Source organism: Pempheris klunzingeri, chromosome 19 (genome assembly GCF_042242105.1).
Source record: "Pempheris klunzingeri isolate RE-2024b chromosome 19, fPemKlu1.hap1, whole genome shotgun sequence".
Lineage (NCBI taxonomy): Eukaryota > Metazoa > Chordata > Actinopteri > Acropomatiformes > Pempheridae > Pempheris > Pempheris klunzingeri.
Genome location: NC_092030.1, coordinates 12,363,083 through 12,383,426, shown reverse-complemented (window position 1 = coordinate 12,383,426; position 20,344 = coordinate 12,363,083). Strand labels below are relative to the sequence as shown.

General features: G+C 41.7%; 1 protein-coding gene across 1 annotated transcript; it reads right to left on the bottom strand.

Annotated features, from left to right (window-relative positions):
• LOC139219085 (endoplasmic reticulum metallopeptidase 1) lies at positions 1–19,105 on the bottom strand. Its single transcript, XM_070850874.1, has 15 exons — positions 18,791–19,105; positions 15,566–15,870; positions 13,139–13,266; positions 12,866–12,971; positions 12,130–12,276; positions 11,877–11,969; positions 9,219–9,431; positions 8,750–8,970; positions 6,664–6,838; positions 5,543–5,733; positions 5,210–5,362; positions 3,366–3,568; positions 3,134–3,249; positions 2,648–2,811; positions 1–1,836 (listed from the first exon to the last, which is right to left on the bottom strand). Exons 1-15 carry the CDS (start codon positions 19,063–19,065, stop codon positions 1,660–1,662), a joined length of 2,667 nt encoding a protein of 888 aa, XP_070706975.1. The 5' UTR covers positions 19,066–19,105; the 3' UTR covers positions 1–1,659.
• Positions 19,106–20,344: the final 1,239 nt, after the last annotated feature.

The following is a 20,344-nucleotide window of genomic DNA, read 5'->3' as shown; positions in this document are numbered from 1 at the left end:
ATAGCTTTGGGAAGCCCCCTCTCTTTCTGACATCAGATTTCTATCACTTTCCAAAACAATGATCCGACATTCATACCATGATTGGCCATGTATGTGTCTCTCTAGCTCAATTTTTTTCATCCTTGGCACAACTAGTTCTATCACTTTTCACGTGCACAACCAAGTAAAACCCAATGGATGTCTTTCCATGTTGAAAATAGCTTAACTCCTCACTGAGTGGATAAATGGCTGGATGTGCTTCAGCAGAGAAGTATACACCAGCAGTCAGCTAACTCTTGGGCTCAGTCCACCTTGTTACACTTTTCTTGTCTGTCTACAGCAAAGGTTATTCATGGTAACAGAATCGTAGACTAATTCACCTAAAACTATCTGTAATAAGTGTGTTTGGTAACCATTTATTTCAAAGGTCTGTTTCCTAATAACTAGAGGAATATTACTATTTGGTGCTGCTGGAGAGAGCTCTTAGCACAGAGCCGAGTCAAGTTTGACACCCAGCACAGATATCATCCGAGCAATAGCAAACAATCAACATTTCCACGTGACACAGATGCTGTAATGATTGTGGAGCTGGTTTTGCTGGTTTTCCATCCAGTCACCCCTGAAGGCTCAGGGGATAATCACAGAACATTTAGACTGCCACAAGTCCTTGTTTGCCCTCTATGCAAATCTCCAGAAAGGCTACTACTTTTAAAAAGGACGCGTTGACATTTTGATTTTTATCAGCCGTTTCATATAACAGGCACAGTTTTCTGCATCTGCGTGCCAGAATCTCTGGCGACTAAAGCAGATTGTTGGCATTCCTCACTGAAACACGGGAGCACGACTTGCTGCAAATCAATGGTGTTAGTGAGGAACGATAACGAGCAGTTTCACAGTTAATTCATTAGTTAACACAAACTATTTGCTCGTAACATAAACAAGTGCGTGTTGATGAATAGCGACTTTCAAAGTGTCAAAGTTTCCAGTTTAAGTCGGAAGAGGAGTCAAACAAAAACAGGTCTTAGTGCCCCTGCCCAAACAGTATAGCTAGTACATCGCTACACCTACAGTGCAGACAGTGGTGGTGGTATTTTTGTGGAGGAAGCCAGAGACACATACAGTCGAGAACTGCCCGAGTGGTTTGCTGATAAAGAGAAAGCAGGGGAGGTAGCCATGCAACGTTGTTCATTCAGGAAGAGTGTTAGCACGAGAGAGAAAGAACAGGAGGAAGAGAGTAAGAGAGGAAAGTGAGGATGGGAGGGGATGGAGATGGACTGAGTAAAGCAAAGGCACGACAGATTGAGTAAAAAAAAAAAAAATCTTAACCCCTTCGTTTCACTAACCCAGGAGTGAGCACGAGGCTTGTGTAGGCCGGAGTGTCGGACGGTGAGTTAGTCAGTTTGTAAGCTGTCTGATCAGCTTAACTCTGGCATGTCTCAGCGTGTCTTCCTGTTGGTTAGCTACTAAGCCTACCGACACAGTGATGGGGGTCTCTCAGGCAGGTTGGGAGGGAGCGTGAGTGTGTGTTAGAGTGTGCGTTTGTGTCAGAGTGAAAAGGCGGCAGGGCTGATCCTCAGTATTGTCCCTTGAAATCTTCTGTCTGTCTGTCTGTCGGTCTGTCTCGGGGCCCCCTGCAGCCCTCGGCTCTTCTCAGTGTCAGCCTCCACGATGGTGGCGCCCTCAGTATCGGTACATGTCGTAGGTACTGACCCAAGATGAAGGAAATGCCCATGTGGGAAACCTGTGGAGGATTTCCTCCAATTTAGCAGTTCTCTGGTCTTGCCCGAAGAAATAGTGGGAGGAAATGGCAACGGAGATCATGCCCTCGGGCCCCGATGGGTCCGGGTCCCTGGGAGGCTGAAGGAGAGAAAGGAAGAAAAGTACAGACCAGCAGTTTTTCCATGCCCCCAATCACCTTGTCTTTAGTTTGATTACACTGCATGTGTTTTAGCTTATTCTTAATACAATTCAAAAAATTTCAATCTCCTAAATTGGAGTAGCAACACAGTCCAACTGCGTGCGGGTAGGAGCTAATCTCCTGCAGGCATCACAGACTGAGGTCCTAAGGTGAAATGTCAGGAATGAAAAGAATGACATAAAAAGTCAGTTGCATCTGTCTGGACACTAAGATGTATTTCAGGCTGGCGATGGTGCAGCAGTACCTGATGATTTATATAATACTGTGGGCAAGGACAACACTCTTAGAGGAGAAATAGAAGTTATGATATGAAGATGGGGCCAGGAGACGGTTAGCTTAGCTTAGCATAGCATTAAGACTGGAAACACAGGAGTAAACAGCAAGTTTGGCTCTGTCTAAAGGTAAAGAAATACACATGCCAACACCTCTAAAGCCAATTCATTTGCATGTTAGTGAATAAGTGTATTCACCAAAATGTGGGACCATTACTTTGCATACAGATTACAACAAATCTACATTACTGGGTGATATTTTCAATAGTTTATATTGATTGGTTTGTTGATAAATATTTTCCGAATTAAAACTGAAGGGTGACATTGACAAACACTGATGCTTTTACGGATTACCTCCTCTCTCAGAAAACGGAATGCAGTTTGAATAATTCACATGAAAATATACACAACGGAGCACAGGTATGAAATGTTAATGAGTACAAAAAGTACAGACTGCCCCTTTAGCTGCAGACAGTACCTGTATTTCAAACCAGAAGGTCCATGTGGGGGCGTCAAGGCCGTGGGAATAGAAGACAAAATATTCTCCGCTCAGGTCGAACTGAGGCGTCCCGTCACCGAAGGACCAGGTGGAGAGGCTGGCTCCTCTGTGAGGCATCAGGTACAGAGACATGTGGCTGGGGCCTGCAGGGGACAGAGGGGAGACAGGGTGCAAGTGAGCAAATTAACATGCGCATAGAGTGTAGTCACATATACACATTCAGGTCAGCCAATTATAAAATGAATGCATCACAGAACTGATTGGCACCAGAAATCCAAAACTGGATACGCTGAAATTCAAAACAAAAACATATACCAGCACTAAAAAAAAACTTCAACTTCAAAATCACGCATTTGTACATTATCTCCAAGAAGTGCACGCAGATGTAGCTGTTCTGGAGCTGTTTGATCGTGTCTCTGCCTGCAACTCCAACAAATAAACTCTATCTAGTTTTGCGTTCATGACCTTTAACGGTGAAGGTCATCTTGATCGTCCCCCAGCTGGTGTCCTCTTTGGACAGCAGGCTGAACTCTATGGGAGAGCTGGGAGACACTTCTGGAGCAGGAAGGTACCAGTTCTTCCTGCGAATACACCAAAATACTTGAGGTGAGTAAGATTACAAAAGCGTCTGCGCACAAAGATGATGACATTAAGCAAATGAAAACATAAAGCATGGAAACAATCCAGTGTTACTGACTTGCTGAGGAACTTCACAGGCAGGAACCAGGGGTAACCACAGAAAGGTCGGTCCTCACGGCAGTTGGTGCGGACGCTGTCGTTGATCTCAGGGATGAGGGGTGTGATGTGCTGTATGCCTGTGTAGTCAAAACTGTTGATCCACAGGCCTGAGTCCCGGCTCTCCACCTGGCCCTGGAGATTGTGGAAGGTCCGCGTCGTATGCTGTAGAGCCAGGGAAAAAACATTTTCAAAAATTAGGTCAATTACTTCTTTTGAGCACATGATTTCTTTCACCCCTGCTCACACTAGAGCCATTCTAGAGATTCTTTCACTGTTGCTAAAAGTACTTAAGCTGCATTTCCAGTACCGGAACGTTTCCCAGGAACTTGGAATCTTTGAGTTCATTAATTTACCTCCCAGAAAGTCCCTGCTTGGTAAGGAGGTTATATTTTTCTACAGTGTAGGAACTTAGGGGGTGGTGCTTGCAGAGCTGAACATTCCTGCTTGGTCGAGTACTACCAGCATTTTATTTTAGCCACAATCTGGAGTCACAAAGCAACTGTATGTACTGTAGCGATGCGCAGCCGGCTCCGAAGTCATCCAGATCCACGTGCATGCATACATCATGTCTTTACGTAGCTCAATAAACCTCATATAACTATCTTGATACATTATTTAGTCTCTGAATGGCGCTTCGGTGTTGCAGTACATTTCAACACTCAGGACACAGCATAGATCTCTCCAATCATAAGCCAAAACTGACACACTGGTTCCTTGATGGATCATCAAGCCTCTGGAAGGATTACAACATGTGATGACTCATAATGGCTGAATGGTGCTACACTACATACACCCGTATGATATTATTTAACTACATAAGACAGATATTATCTAACTACAGCACCTAAATAATGTTGTATTATTTCAGCCACCCACAACCCATCCGCTACTAATCACAATGCTCATTTTTATGACCCAATCTGTGAATAGGCCGCTGCTCCCACAGCCTTATATTTATTGGTCTTCAGACAACGGTGGTAACACAGACAGCAGCATTCTGAAGGAACCTTCTAGTTCCTTGAAAACAAAAAAAAGTTACTGGTACTGAGGGTGGAAATGCAACATAATTTTTTTTTTTTTAGATTTACATGAGCAGGTGGAGGTGGCTGGTGGAGGTTTTGTGTTTTACCTGCTCCCAACAAGAGATTGGGATCATGCAAATACGACGTTGGACTGCAACGTCAAGACCAAAAATCTATTTATGTTGGATTTTTCTTTCTCTGCCATTAATGTTCTCTCCATTTAAGTAAGGACATTTTCCTCACTTTCAATATAACATTTTTTTTTTTACTAGTAAATTATTTTCAAAACCCAAAGTGGACAAATGGTAAATGGTCTGTATTTGTGTAGCGCCTTTCTAGTCATTTCGATCACTCAAATCGCTTTTCCATGACATCCACATTCACCCATTCATACAGGAGGAATCTAAGTTGGAGGAGACTATTCTTTCACACACATTCACACACTGAAGCTGCTTCAAGTTTGAGTTCAGTGTCTTGCCCAAGGACACTTCGACATGCTGACCAATAGGAGCTGGGGATCGAACCACCGACCTTCCCTTGATTGAGGGACGGCCCACTTTACCTCTGAGCCACAGCCGCCCAAAGCAAACATCCAGAATTTCTTACTTTTTAAACGGATGACTCCCCTCCAGTCAAGTGAAAATTTGAATGTACAAGGGCTTTTTAGATCACTTTCCAAGTGATTTCCAAGTGATTGTGCTGTGTGTGTGTGTGTGTGTGTGTGTGTGTGTGTGTGTGTGTGTGTGTGTGTGTGTGTGTGTTTGTGTGTGTGACTATGGACCTGCAGGAAGACTCGTTTTGGCCGCGGGCTGTCTGGACTGGCTGAATAAGGAAAGAGGAGGCCACAGGACATCAACAGGAACATGACTATGAAGACTGAGCCCAGACCAGCCAGGATCCACTTAGTGCTCCGTACCAAGTAGATGAAATGCAGCTGACACAGACAGAAAAGTATGTTACTGGAGTGTAGGAACAACACCATAACAATACACTAGTCTTTTTGAAACTGCAACAACTGAACGTCTCAAATGTTGAGGGGAAATGTTAGATTGCTGGTTAAAAATGTTCCATTTAGACAAATATCCATTATTGTACATGATGTGGGAATACTCACAAAATAGGAGGACAGGAAGATGGTTGCCAAGGTAACCAGGGAGGCCAGCACCACCTCAGGTGGTATTTCTGTGCCGCTGCGACCCATGATTGGTGTGAAAATCTCAAACACCACCCAGATGAGGAACATGAAGTGGACATAAGGCAACGCTAGGCCCAACAGATAGAGCACACTGTACTTCACTGATGCTCCTGCAGAAAGACAAGAGAGGTTCCTGATAAATGAAACAGCCAAGGGTCAGACCATCAGCTGGGAATCTGACCCTTGGCTATGAGAATCCCTCTTAAATCCATTCAAACACTATTGGACTACAGTGAAGGGTTCATTATACTTGAAATCGATTATTTTGTATTACTTGTCATCAAATATGTCCTAAGGCGAAAAGGTTTATCTCTATTATGAATGGTTACATTTGAAGTCGGATAGAAAGCCTGCCACCATAGCCTCCTCCTGACTGCTTCCAAACGCCTCCCTGATCTCTCTTCAACAAGTGTGTGGCTTTTACAAGTCTTTGTAGTATTCAACATGAATTATACAAACGGGGGTAGGGGTGCACACTTTCAGACAGTCTCTGCTTGAAAGTATTGATGGTGTTGAACTTGGTTGCACACATGCAACATAAATGCAATTATGTTAATTAAAAAAAGAACTTCGGAAAAGTTCAAACCTGCTTGCGCACCCAGCCAATCATGTCATTAAGTGGGCGTAACTGTTGGATTGTCTGTTACACTGTTGCACACAGCTCCCCTGATTTTGCAGTTAGTTAACTACAAGCAACTGTATACATTTATATACAACTATTCAGGTAATGCTCTTATACTGAGCAAACCCCAGAATCCAAAACTAAACAGCAGTCAAGAAGATCATCTAACAATAATTTGTGACTCGTTTGTCACTTTAAGTCATTGTCCTTTGGGCATAACAATGCTTTTATATTCTGACTCTGGCTGTACCAGAAAACACTAATGATCAAAGTGTCCACAAATGCTTGAGGATAACAGCTGAATCTTAACTATCAACCGAGTTTCACTCCGACTTAAAAATATGCCCAAGTTTTTATTATTTGTAATTTTCCTATAAATAAACATTTACTGTAGATAAAGTTGACGTTGAGTCCTTACCTCTATTTTTAAATTCCTTCGCCAGCAGTAGTCTGGTGGCCAGTGGGAAGGCCACCATTAGCATGGGCACGTAGGCTGAACACAGGCCCTGCTGGGTCAGCCACACCAGGCTGCAGCACCAAAGCAACAAGCTCACGTCAAAGTGGAGATCACCCAGCTCCACTAAACGGACTCCCTGCATGGGAAACACACACAACAGCTCAACATATAACAAACATGCATGAGACTTTGATGATGCTGATTCTTTTGCAGCTGTATATAGGCACAATGTGGACAAAATAATCAATTTATTAACTGAGATTTTTCATGATAAACTTTTAATATGTAAGGGGAATATCATGGGCCAACAGAGATGTTTTTGTTTTCCTCTATTCTACTTAGGGCACCAACACAATTATGGCAGCTCATACTGCTCACTCATTAGATAAGTGGCCTCTTTTAATTGAGGAACATCAAGGTTGACTGGCTATTAACTCGTGACTTATGTAAATAAAGACTAAACAGGAACAAAGAATCGCTTATATTCCTACAACAGGAACCTATTACCGTGGCCACTGTTGTAATCTGAAAAGAACAGCGGAACAATGTTGCACTTCAGGGTGTGAAAAAACTAGCTGGCAAGCAAACGGAAGTTAAAACAGTTAGACCTAATGGATGAATGGTTAGAACAAATTAAACCAAACCGACCTAAACATTGCCAATTCAATTGAATCAAAAGAAATAATGCAACATCCACTAGGATATTCACTTTTATATCATTCCTAATTAAATCAAATCTATTTTAAAATCAATATAAATAAGCACATCTGGAACATGATGGATGGTGCTGATGAAGAGGCAACTTGAGTTAAACATCAGACAAAAAATTGGGATTAGCCAGAGATAAATGATCGGTTATTAAAGTTAGTCTCATGCAGGGATCATTCATGTTATCTTCTGCTAGGACTAATGCTTTTTAAAGGGTGTTTCATTGACAAAAGGTATATTCTGCTCCTCTGAGAATTTGTTTCATAGGAGATGTGAAACGTTATGTGGTCTGAGACAAATGCTAGTCTGTGCCCTTTCTGGAAAATGGTCATGAAAAGAGTTCATAATGTGGTTAGCCTCAGATGAAAATAAACTCAGAATTAAACCATTACAGATAAACAAGTGCTTGGATTGACTAAATGTCAGATGCACAATATGCCACTTGAACTGGAACTAGCTGTTCATAAAATGTACAATATGTTCAGAGATTACCAAAAGGTCTGCAAAAAATGCAAGAAAATGCTTTGCTATTAGCAGACAGAGATGCTATCATTACTTGATGCTAACATCTGATAGCTGGAAAACCATGAGATACTCCCTCCTGCACTATCAACCAATCAAAGACCAGTCATACAGGTCAGTTAGCTCTCAGCAGTAAATATCATTGGTGAACGAGCATGTGAGTGACAGACTGCTGCTCTGATACCTCTACAGTTTTAAAATCTCATACACACAAACAAACACAAAACGCTGCTGTTGTGTGAGGAAGAGGAACTGTCTCTGCACTTTAGTCCCCATTAAATGTGAGCTCAGCAAGACATCATGAGATATTAGGCACATGGAAATAATGTGACTCCATCTTTACCTCAAACAATGCACAAGATTGCATAATTTGGTTATGCTGGACTAGAATAAAGTCTACATTGGGAAGGAGAAGAAACTCTCAAATGTAAAAACAAGATATCAGTCAAGCTGGTCAACATACTTTCAGCTTCAGTAGAGAAAATATTTCAACACACACCTTTGGCCTAGATATATATATCAACAAAAGAATTGAACTTAGTAGATGGTGACCTCAGATCATTCATGATAACTAAAATATACCTCCGTTTCACCTTTTCTGATCTGTGCAATAAAATTATTTCATTTTATTGTGCAAAATCACACGGAACATAATTTACTGTGGACTAAAGTCATAGTTCGACATGTGCACACTCACTGTCTGTCACTGCTAGGTGCAGGCTGCTTTTGTAGGGGAGAAGAGGATAGATGTAAATGTATTTATCTAAATGTCAAACTACACATTTAAACAAATTACTACAGTAAAAACTCCACTCACTCCAAAGTACAAGTTCTTGGCCAACGTGTGAATGAGGATCATCTTGCCCGTGGCAGCAGCCCCATACAGGCAGATGGAGGCGTAGAAGTGGTTGTACCAAAACATGGATCGGCCCAGCAGAGTGACGAGCAGAGCTACAATCAGCACTGACAGCAGGGTGATGAACCAGCTCAGGACTGCTACACCTGTGGCACAGGCCAGATCTCGAACATAGCGACCACCTGAGAGAGATGGAGGTGATTGGTAAATGAAGACCTAACACACACGAACAGCTATCAAAGTCAATGACGAAGTTAAATGGGTTTAACAATTTAGATTGGCCCCACAAATCCAGACTTTTTCAGGAATTCTTACCTTACATTTTGCAAGAAAAGCACTTGAATAATCTACAAAGAGGAAAATGCACGACACACATGTCCAGTACAGGAAATGACATACTATACATCCACCGCAGGAAATGATGACCTACCTCCGTTGCCTGGCAGTGAGGCTTTCTTGGCAAGATAGAAGAAAGTGGCTGTGGCCACCATGTAGTTGAGGATGGTGCCAACACGGGCTGGGTAAGCCACCACAACTACCCCTAACAGGTCAAAGAAAACCATGTTGCCATGACGATACTCTGAAGAATCGGCCAACTTCTCTGACATAACCAGGTACCTCAGGACTGCTAGGATGTTGTCACCTGAAAACAGGAAGTGAGTTTTAAGGTGAAGAGGTTCAACGCTGAAATGTGACACAGTAAAGCTCTGTTGCATTTGGCTGCAATGATGTCTGCAGCACAGAGTAGCAGTTAATCAACTGGACGACCAGAAGGTACAAGTAGAACATGATCTTAACATAAAACCAGGACCGACTAGGAGACAATATGAATTAATGGAAATGGACAAACAGTGAATAATGAGTTCACACTATAGCACCCTTTGTAATTCTATCCCAACAATCACAAGAGGGAAATGGTTAATATGACTAAATATGAAAGTAGTAACTTCACTATCATATGACAAAAGGGGTCATAGTTGACGATGACTCAGTGCGACCTTCTAACCAGCAGAGACAAGCTACACTGAGGGAGTGGCCTCTGTCATTCCTGCATGGCACCCAGATCCAGTCTACAGCAATAAAACCATGCGCACATGAACACCATGTAAATAATTCATGAAAAAAAAAAAAAAACATACTAGTAAATGACGGTCTGTTACTATGTATTAAGCCTTATGATCTCTGCTTTAATCAGCACTTACCAACTATTTTAAAATCGAAACAATTTTTAATTTGTTGATAATTACGGTATATAAATAGATGTATGGAAGACAATTCAGGCTGTGAATTACAATTGCTCTGACAAATAGCATCATGATCTTGCACATACAAAACCTATACCCTCCCACGCGCACAATACTGATATACTCGCCATCATACTCTCCTCCTACACACACTACTATTCTCTAAACCACACAACTAAACTCTTACTCACTTTACTCTTACACAGCTTCTTCCATGGCATGGTGTGTGAGAAAACATGTACAATCTCATTCATACACACAATTATTTGGTTCTATACACCACCATTCTGTCTTACATACACTACTACAGCGTGTGCATTGTGCAATGGTGTTTGTGAGGGAGTATCATGATTTGGTTTGATTGAGCAAATATAATTAATACCCCAAACAGTAAAGTGTGTGAACAACTATCGCGGTGATAGTGTGTGTGAGAGGGCAAGTCTGATTTATGACCTAAACGGCCTCTTGTACTTACACAACAGTTGTTCACCAGTATATAGGACACGCAGAGGATTTTCCATGAAATTGGCTACAATCATGGTGTTGAATGTAGATGAAAAATCTGGCTATGTGAGGGATCAGTAAGAGGTCAATGTGTTCATTACTGCTGCCTGAGGATAAGGTTCTTTTATCTTTGCTGCTTTATGTACTGCTGCCTGAATGTCTGCACAGTTAAAAGCACACACACACACACACACACACACACACACATACACACACATATACACACACATATACACACACATATACACACAGCCGAAACAAAGCTCCATTGTTCTTCCGCCTGGTAGGTTCACTGTGGCCTCAAAGTGTAAACAACTGAGTGTACAACATCTACTTGTTCATGTTGGTTTCACTGCTTAGCTACAAGATTCTGCTTTGTGGCTTTGTGATTTACCCACAACTTTCCTTGCTGAATTTCACCATAGCAAAACAAAAATTATGATAGGATTCATTTTAAAAATCATAAGTAATCATTTTATTCCAGAGAAATATTTATAAAACAGTTATATTGCAATGCTCTTGTTTATACTGCTACATAACATCCCCTTTCCAAGCAGATCTTGGCTATGTTTGATTTCAACAGAAGTGAATCATTAGCACAATGCTAGCAGCTTTCCCCCCACTTTGTCCAAAGGCAGAGCTGTGAAGTAGGAGATTTGAAAGAGGCGGGTTAGGTCAAAAAATTGCTGTGTTCATCGCATCAACAGAGCACAGCTACTGGTGTATCTTCCTCCTCCACTGCCCCTGTGCTGGATCTACACTTCACCTTGCAAAACGGTTCATCTCTACAGACTAAAAATACCTCCCTCTGAAATCTCACTTTCTCTCTCTAATAATTCATGGCTTTCACAGTGAGTTACTGTACACAGAAGAAGAGGAGGAGGGAGATGTCCAGCTGCTGAGGGATAGAGGAGTGATGCCAACTGTCTCAGGTTTTTAGTGCTGACTGACTGGATTCTCTGCTAAGTAAAGCAAAATAATTCAGCAACACAGATGCGCGAGTTAAACGAGGGCAAGTGCAACACCAAATGTCTGTGGCCGCTCTGTATGTATGCATTTCTTAGTACTCGGGGAAATAATGAGATCAGCAGAGCTGCTGACCAATCTGAAAACGGACAGCATGCATTTGTGTCTGTGACAGAAAAACAGTATTGGCAGCAGTTTTCACCCCACCAGCCTCCTGCTGCAGTGACCGCTGTCTCCTTGAGAGACAGACACACCCAGCAGCTAACAAGCCCTGGATCTATTTCCAATGGGTGTTAAATAACAGCATAAAATAACACCCATTTATATTTGTTACATGTAGTTATATGTAGATGAATGTGTGCTTATTTGCATACCAGCTCTCTGTATTGAGTCTGTCAGAATCCTGTCAGCAGTGTCGTACTTGGTATGATAGATGAAACCATTTTCAATGAAAGCCAGATCAATGCCTGTAAAAAATTAAATGCATATAAACACAGATTAAGATAAAAGAATAGAAAGAGGCCATCATCTTTGCCATCAGACTATTATTTTCTACTTTAAAGAAGAAAAGCGCCGTACTTTCATCACTAATTTCTATAGTATAGTATGAAGGCTGCTCTACATTACCTGGGATGTTGCCAAAGTCCCTGTAGATGCGGAAGTCAGTGTCAGAGGGGATGATGCCACTCTGAAAGACCTCCTGCCCGACCACAGAGGCGAAGGGGTGTTTGGCTGCATGAACGTAGGCCTGGACTAGCCATGGGTTTTCTGGACCTTTTGGGAAACAGGAAGAAAATGTTTCTAGGATATTTTCTATATTGGACAGTAACTCACTTTCCAAGGTTTTAGCACAAACAATACCCATTCTCTAGAAAAGGTACATCACCAGGGTAACCATGTCCCTTGTTGTCTTTATCACCAACTGTATCACCAACTAGCATTTAAGCTTGTTTAATGTGTAGCACATATCAATTGTGCTCAGTAAGTGCATCAGATAACGTCGACAATATAAATGCAAGGTTACAGGCACCTCAGGACCCATCATTAGGTTAGTAATCCCTATAGATAATGAATAGTGGCAGCCTACCAAGAGGAAAATAGTTTGGACAAGGGTAGAGACTGTAGGTATATAATAAAACAATAGATATTGATTCTCAGGGCTACAACCGTGTCTGAACTTCAGACAGCTCACCTCTGTGACAGCAAACGCTGCATTGCATTTATTTGCAAGCTTTCCCGATTACATTGACAGTGGGCTGCACTCACAAACATAATGTTAAACAAACCCACAGAGGAAACCAGAGGAAAAACATGCTCACAAACAAAAACCAGACCAATTTGTCAAACGCAAATGATACTGTACCTGTCTGGAACACAACCTCCTTGCCCCCTACACCTGCAGCCTCCAAGTTAATGAAGGCTCGCACCTGCTTGGCCCACGGGTGCTGAGTAATGAAACCGTGACTCGCCTGATGGAGAGTAGGAGTAAAAAAGACACAGTTAGTCAGAGAAGGGTATAAAGGATATAAAAAGGATATTTTCAAATTATATCACAATCCAAAGTGGTGAAGACAGGCTGGAGACAGATATGTGATGTAATATGGTATGGTATACAATATGTGTCACTTCACTTTACCTGCAGGATATTTTCCTCTGCCCCATTAAAGAGGAAGATAACTCCATGATGAAAAGGAGTAGACTGGTTGGCCAGAGAATGGAGGACTTCCAGCATTACTGCACAGCTGACTGCATCATCACTGGCACCTAAGACAAGGAAACCAGTGTATGTGTGTAAGAACTACTAAAAAGCTGCATGATTTGGGTAATGTGAGCTCCTACTTCCTTTTCACATTCGAATCAGGCAAGAGAAACGTGGCTTGGCCTTTAAACACAGAGTCATGCAATTGTTCGCCCAGATCACCCAGTTGTCCAAACCCAGTGGCACAGCTTGGGATTAGGACACGAGCAGACAATTTTAACGCTGAAGTACATCAGAGTAACAAATGCACGAGAATGAAGGGAGTTGGGTCTGCAAAATGTGAACAATGCAACAAGCTGGTAAAAACCAAGCTCAATCTGCTTGTATAATAGTCAGAGCACAAAGGAGATGGGGTAACAGCGAGAAGAAAAGAAAAGACCATGTGAACAGGGCATGTGACACAGTTAATTGTGTTCTTCACCACTAACATGTCTAATCTTACCGAGAATGAAGGCAAAGAAAGGGGAAAAATGCCCAAAGACCAGTGTCAAACTGAGACATCATGTGCTCCGGCTTTCTGGACTCAATGAGGAGGGGGTGGGAGCCTGTTCACTGTCTGCCTGGGTACCATTCATGCTCCTGTCACTGCCACTTACGTCAGCAACATATTAACTCTTGTCCCCAAATCCTTAACGAGAGTTCAGAGGATGGCTAGTGTAAATCAAGGCCTGAATAGTTCACCTGTGCACAATATAGCTTTGAAATGGGAAAAAAAAAGCATGTGTAAGTACTGTTGACTTCAATTATCAGATTGCTATGCTAACTCTGCCTGCTTGTACTTATATTAAACCTGTGTGGACAAATATGTACAAGACAATGCACCAATATTCTGTGTTTTTTTCCAACTAGCATTTCGAATTCTAAAGAAATCAGCAGCAGTGAACATGAGAGTCTCTTCCTGCTGTGTGTGTGTGTGTGTGTGTGTGTGTGTGTGTGTGTGTGTGTGTGTGTGTGTGTGTGTGTGTGTGTGTGTGTGAAGTGGAAAAACAGGTCTCTCCAACAGGCTCAAGGGTGTGAAAGTTCCTGAATGAAAACAAGATAATGAAATTATGGCTACAAACCACAATGTACTACCGATCGTCAACAAACACTGTTATCAGTGTGCAGTCTGAATATGATTGCGACCACTGTGAGCAGATTCCTGTTAGATGTGCAATATGGCTGATATTCTGGATTGGCTGGCTAGCTAGCCGACTAAATTTCACACTGGTCTAGATGACAACAGTAACCATGGGTCATGAATGAGGGTATTATAATCATCAAAATTGCTGACGACTTGCATGCAATTACCTATGTACTGTGACCAAACGATGACTGTGATGAAAAGAGCTGCAGGATTTAGCATGGAGACCACAGCCATGGTCATAGAGATACTTAAAGCACTGACAAGGATGTAGGTATTTAGCAGGTATAATGTTTACCACAATTACCATCTTTGTTTAGTATGCGAGCATGGCAAGATTTACTAATTAGCGGTCAACAAAATGCACAGCTGAGGCTTTTTGGAATGTAATCAGTTTTATAGTTCCGTAAACCAAAGTGTTAGACAAATTAAACTTTGAGGGGCCCATGGTGAGGGGCTCAAGTTTAGAAGTCATCCTCTGGGGACCATGAAAGTCTCAACCAAATCTCTTTGCAAACAACTAAGTGGTTGTAGTTGTTTTACTGTGAAGTACAGATGAGAATTTCATGGTAGGACTACAGGGAAAGTCAGTGGATCAATGGAATCTGGGAAATTTCACGGTAATCCTTTCAATATGGATATATTTCACTCTGGACTAAAATGGTTGGTAGCCAGCCGTGAATGCGTCTGTCTGACAGACAGACAGACAGACAGATATTGCCATCCCTAGAGTCATGCAGCTAGCATGGTTAAAAAAAGAAAATACATATAACAAAGGAAATGCCCTTCAGTCACAACACCTCCCACTGTTCCAGCTCTTTCCTTACAGCATCCTGGAGAGACAGGACGCAGGAATTAAACCCAAAATTGGAAACTACAGATTTTAGTTGTACAAGATGGCACTTAAGGAGTTGTAACAGGACATTTGAGACATTGCAACATTATTTAATCAAATATAAAAGACTTGTTGTCCAATTGTATGTTAAATTTATTCAAAGATATTTGAAAGTGCCTTCCTTTTTGGTAATTCAAGTTTGGCACAAAAGGTGTGTGATTGTTTTCTGCATGTACCTACATGCAAACTGTGTGCTATCTAAAGCTCAACCACTTTCAACGTCTTCAGTGCGAGCTCAGACACAGTAAGCAGAATTCTTCATGAGAGGGAGGAATGTTTTCGGTACCTGGACTGTTGGCCACTGTGTCAAAGTGGCAGTTGGCTAGCATGAGATGCTGCGTCCCACCCTTAGGCTCCAGTCTGACAGCAATGTTGGTGACACGGTCATAGAAGCTGGTGAAGCCTCCAAGAAAGTCAATGGAAAAAGAGCCGGTGGGACGCTGCACATCTACTGTGAGCTGATGGGGGCCCGCTGCGGTCTCCACCCGGATGTTCTCAATCTGCTCCAACAAGTAACCCACTGTCAGGATTTCATTCTCCTGGCTGCCCACTGGCCGAGGCCCGACACTGGTGATCTGCTCTAGGTGCCGTCTGCAATGTGCATGAGGGAAGAGTGAAAAAAGGAAAAGGAATTATTACGGAGCTGTGAAACTGTGAAGGGGCAGTAAACCAAGCCTACTTGTTGGTTCATAACATTACAGCATATCTAATTAATTTCCTGCAGTTCAAGTTTTACAGTCGCTGCTGCTTGTTGAGACTTGAATGTTTTGCTGAAGTGAAACCAGGTCCAAGTTCATATATCTAAAGACACTACTGATTATGGACTCGTCTTGAATGTGAGCCTGTTTCAACAGTGTCTCGTTTCAGCTAATTCACATCTTCGTCTTAACTTTCAATTAGTGCTGTCTCTTCAGTTAGTTCAGGCCTTGCACCTGTTGCCATCATCTTTTCGGTGTGTCCGTCTCAGTCTCAATGAATCTCTGCACCCTAACACTTACAGTCCATGCTTGTCCTGTCAGAGGATAAACTGTAAACTTTTTTGTTTTTGTTCCCATAAGCCTCCAAGCTGTGCAGTTTCTCTTCAACGCTCCTTGTAGCTCCTTCATTGGGTGGCCTGCCATTTTCCAGGTCTCCATGGCATGGAGGAGGTCATGTGTCTCATGTCCAATTTGGCGGCGCCTAGGGTCGTACGGTGTCCTTCTGGATCCACATTCCTCACATATATTTCATAATCCACGAGTGAAATTGTGTCATCGTAACTTGTATATACAATGATTTTGTTGGTTTGTTCTGTACACACAAACAAACATCCACATCCATAAATCCTAGGGTGCTGGACAGAATAAATGTGACAAATAGAAAAATGGAGTCGTCACGCTAGAGAATGCTCCCAAGAACATTTATTGCAACCATGTGACGTTTCAGGCACAAGCCTTTCTTGTCCTCTGTTCCGGGAGAGGGATCCCTGTTCTGTGTTTCTTCCATTTTTTTCTCGTATTTTGAAGGAGTTTTTCCTTTTCTGAATTGAGGGTCTAAGGATAGAGGGTGTCCTACCCAGTGGCAAATTCTGCTTTATAATTTTGGGCTATACAAATAAAATTTGACCTGACTTTACAGTCACTCCTAGCTGGTCCATAAGCAGAGAATTTACCTTTTCAAAGCTTTAAAGAGTTCAGACAAACAATTATGCATCACTTGATCAATTAGATGACCAACAGAAATGGATCCAGCTTCCCCAATGTGAGGTTTTACAGTGGTTTTTGAAGAATTGTCAGCACCAGAGCTAAAATCACTTTTTTTTTTTAAAGTAATTTAAAAGAAATTCACTTTCAAAAGCAAACAGGGTGTAATCCATCTTTATTATGTTGGCCACGTCCTGAGTTTGGGCCGCTGCCCTGCCTCAGTCAGGTTCTGGTATGCCATGTTTCTGTATTACTTTGACCTGAGTCACTGCACAAAGTCCCTTAAGAAAACGGGAAATGAAGCCAAGTCATAGTATGGCACAGACAAAAAGAGAAACGGATGCTTTTTCCTCATATTTTCTTCAAAGAAAAAAAACAGCTGCTTGTAGTGTTTGCTGCAGCTGTTTAAGAAAGACCAGTGTTACAGTAGCTTGGCTGCCCACACCAGCAGAAATGCTGCTATGCTAGCTGATGCTCATAGCCACCAAATAACAATATTTGTCACCTAAACACGGTAGGAAAAGCCATGTGTTGTAGCCCAGCTGTTGCAAGCATGGAGAAAATACAACAAATGTTTGTTTTTCCTTGTTTTGCCTTCTACGTCTTTACAGCACTGTTTAGTGAGCAGGCTCATCATTCAAATCTGGATTGGCAGAGTGCGGACTAATGAGAGCCATGATTGTGACCAAAGGATCTCAGGGCACTAATCAGTTCAAATGCAGCTTGCCTGCCTCGTTTATAGAGCATCCAGCTAAATGATGGCAAATCCCATCGTCCAGCACTTTCAAGAGCTCAACCGCAACCCTGCGGACCTCAGACTCACTGCCATAATCCCTGTCTCTCCATCTCACAGGAACTGGAAATCTGATAAAAGCTGTTGCACTTTTATTATTATGAATCTGTCTAATATTTGTTAGGTTGTTCTTTGTTTTGTCATGTTCCAGAAAACGTCAGAAGTGACACGTGCTTATCATGGGTTACCAGTGCCCAAGCAGATGCCTTGAAACTGCTTATTTTCGTCTGAGAAGTCAGTAAAACAAGCAAGCTTTTCCTCACAATTTATAAAGCTGTACATTAACTTTTACACAATATGACTGTCACATTCAGTTTTGTATTGCCACTCAGATTAATCGCCTAGTGAAACTAATGTTTCCTGGCTGTCAATAGTCGTAGTTGGGCAGCAGCTTCAGTTTTCATTACTGATCGATAAGGAATTCCAATTAAAATGACATTTTGTAGAAAAATTATATTAAAATGATAATAAGTTAACAAGTGACTAAACGTAGACTCACACAGAGTCTGTCATAGGCCTTTATAATTGTATTTCTCTTCAATCCTGTCCGTTTAATTTGCATTTCAATGTTTTATACTGTCTTTCCTGTTTAATGTTTTAAGATATCGTATATGGCACTCTGGGTTGCCTTTGGGTAACAAAAATTAGTTGCAACTAAAGTCGCCATGCGTTAGATTACCTGTTAAAGCGTCGGCTTTTTACGACAGTTTATGGAATAACGTTCTTGTTTTTGTACCTCTGGGTCATTTTGACAAGCTTTGAGCGGGAATGTTTGACTTGTTGGAGGCTACATCATTCACAGATCAGTCCTTAAGGCTGCCACAGGTCCTCTAACAGTTACACATCGTTGGAACACCTGTCTACCTTAGAGGTGAAGGAGGAGGTGCAGGGGAGGAGACAGCCGGTAGTGGTTTCTAGGCGGGTCTGTTGTAAAACTAGAGGAAAGGTTATCCATGGCTCTGCTACTTCGAGACCGTTAGCTAACATATAACGAAAGAGAGGTGATATTAGTATATCATATAAAGCAAAAACTCACCTGGCTCTCACTGCGTTGAACTCGCCAGTCGGCTTCCCAATGACGAGCTGCTGTAACGATAAATGAACAAGTCCCCACAGCACCAAAATAAACACAGAGACCAGGGAGGCTGCCAGTCCTTCCCGCAGCAAGTACAGGCTCACTTCGGGCTTCCTCTTCGGGTCTCCGCTGTAGCCGTTATCCCCGCACCGGTCCCGGGAACCGTCGTTACCTTGCGCTGCATAATTCTGCGTCCCGAAGGCTTTTATTCTCCTGACAGTGGTGTCGCTCTCCATTTTTGAGCCAGCGGTACATCAGCTGCAAGCGTCGCTCTCAGGCGTCGCTTTTTTTTTTTCTTTTTTTTTTTCCTTCCTCTGGTCGACCGACGGATGGCGCGGAGGGACAAACTTCTCTAAGAGGGCGGGCGGCGGAGAGAAAAAAAGAAAAGAAGAGAAGGAGAATATATTTAACACACTGATAACATCACACCTGTAAGAGCATAACATAAAATTAACTACCTAATTAGTCAAAAATTATTGGCAGATTATTTGACGCTTTAAGAGAATATTTCGCTATTTAGTTTTCGCATTCTTGCTGCCAACGGTTATTAAAGAAGATTAATACCACTGTCATGTCTGTAGACTGTATTAAGAAACAGCCAGCAGATGGTTAGTTACATACATATATATACAGACACGAGAGTGGTAATGATTCTCTCATCTAACTCTTTGCAAGAAATGGATGTGTAGTTTCCATAATGTTGAACTATTCCTTTAACGTGGACTCAGTGACCCCCCCTGTGCAAGTAATGCAATCCACCAGAAACGCCTTGCAATAAATACCACATTTGGGAGGCTTATAATAATATGCAGACTATGTACTTAGCAAGTAAGTACGTGAAAGTAGCAATCGTGTTATGAGATAATGAAAACTGTATTACAAGTACAAATCTGGCATACACAACCAAGTAAAGATTTGAAGTATTGTCAACAAAATATACTGAAAATATCACAATTAAAAGATAGACAAAGCCAAATTAACTGTGTATTATATTGCTGCATTGCTGACACTGATGGATTATCATATAAACATAATCTTGACGAGCTAATTTGACAGGTTATAATCTACTGGTCAATAATTTAATCTGTAACAACGTATATAATATCTTAAAAGGTTGTAAAAGTATAAAATAGTGCTTCAAAATTGAGTGCAGTACTTATTTACACACTACCTTAAATCACTTTATTTTTGGAAGGGTTGACTCAAGTACTGTATAGTATTTTTTTGATGCTGCAATCAAGTGTGTAGTTGATTGGTGATGTATTGGTATTTGATGAGCAGTGTTTTTTTTCTTACTTTCTTTGTTTTTGTCAAGAAATATTAGAAATATCTTTTCCTGATTTATTTCCCAATTTATCAATACAAAAATATTGGAGTTGTTGTCCATATGCAGTTTGTGTCGGCAGACTACCTTTACCTCCACGTGAAAGTGTAATATGGGGACATAAAAGCGCATTTTAACATGAAGCTTTACATGAAGTATTTCCCCAACTTTTACCCACTAATCAAAAACAT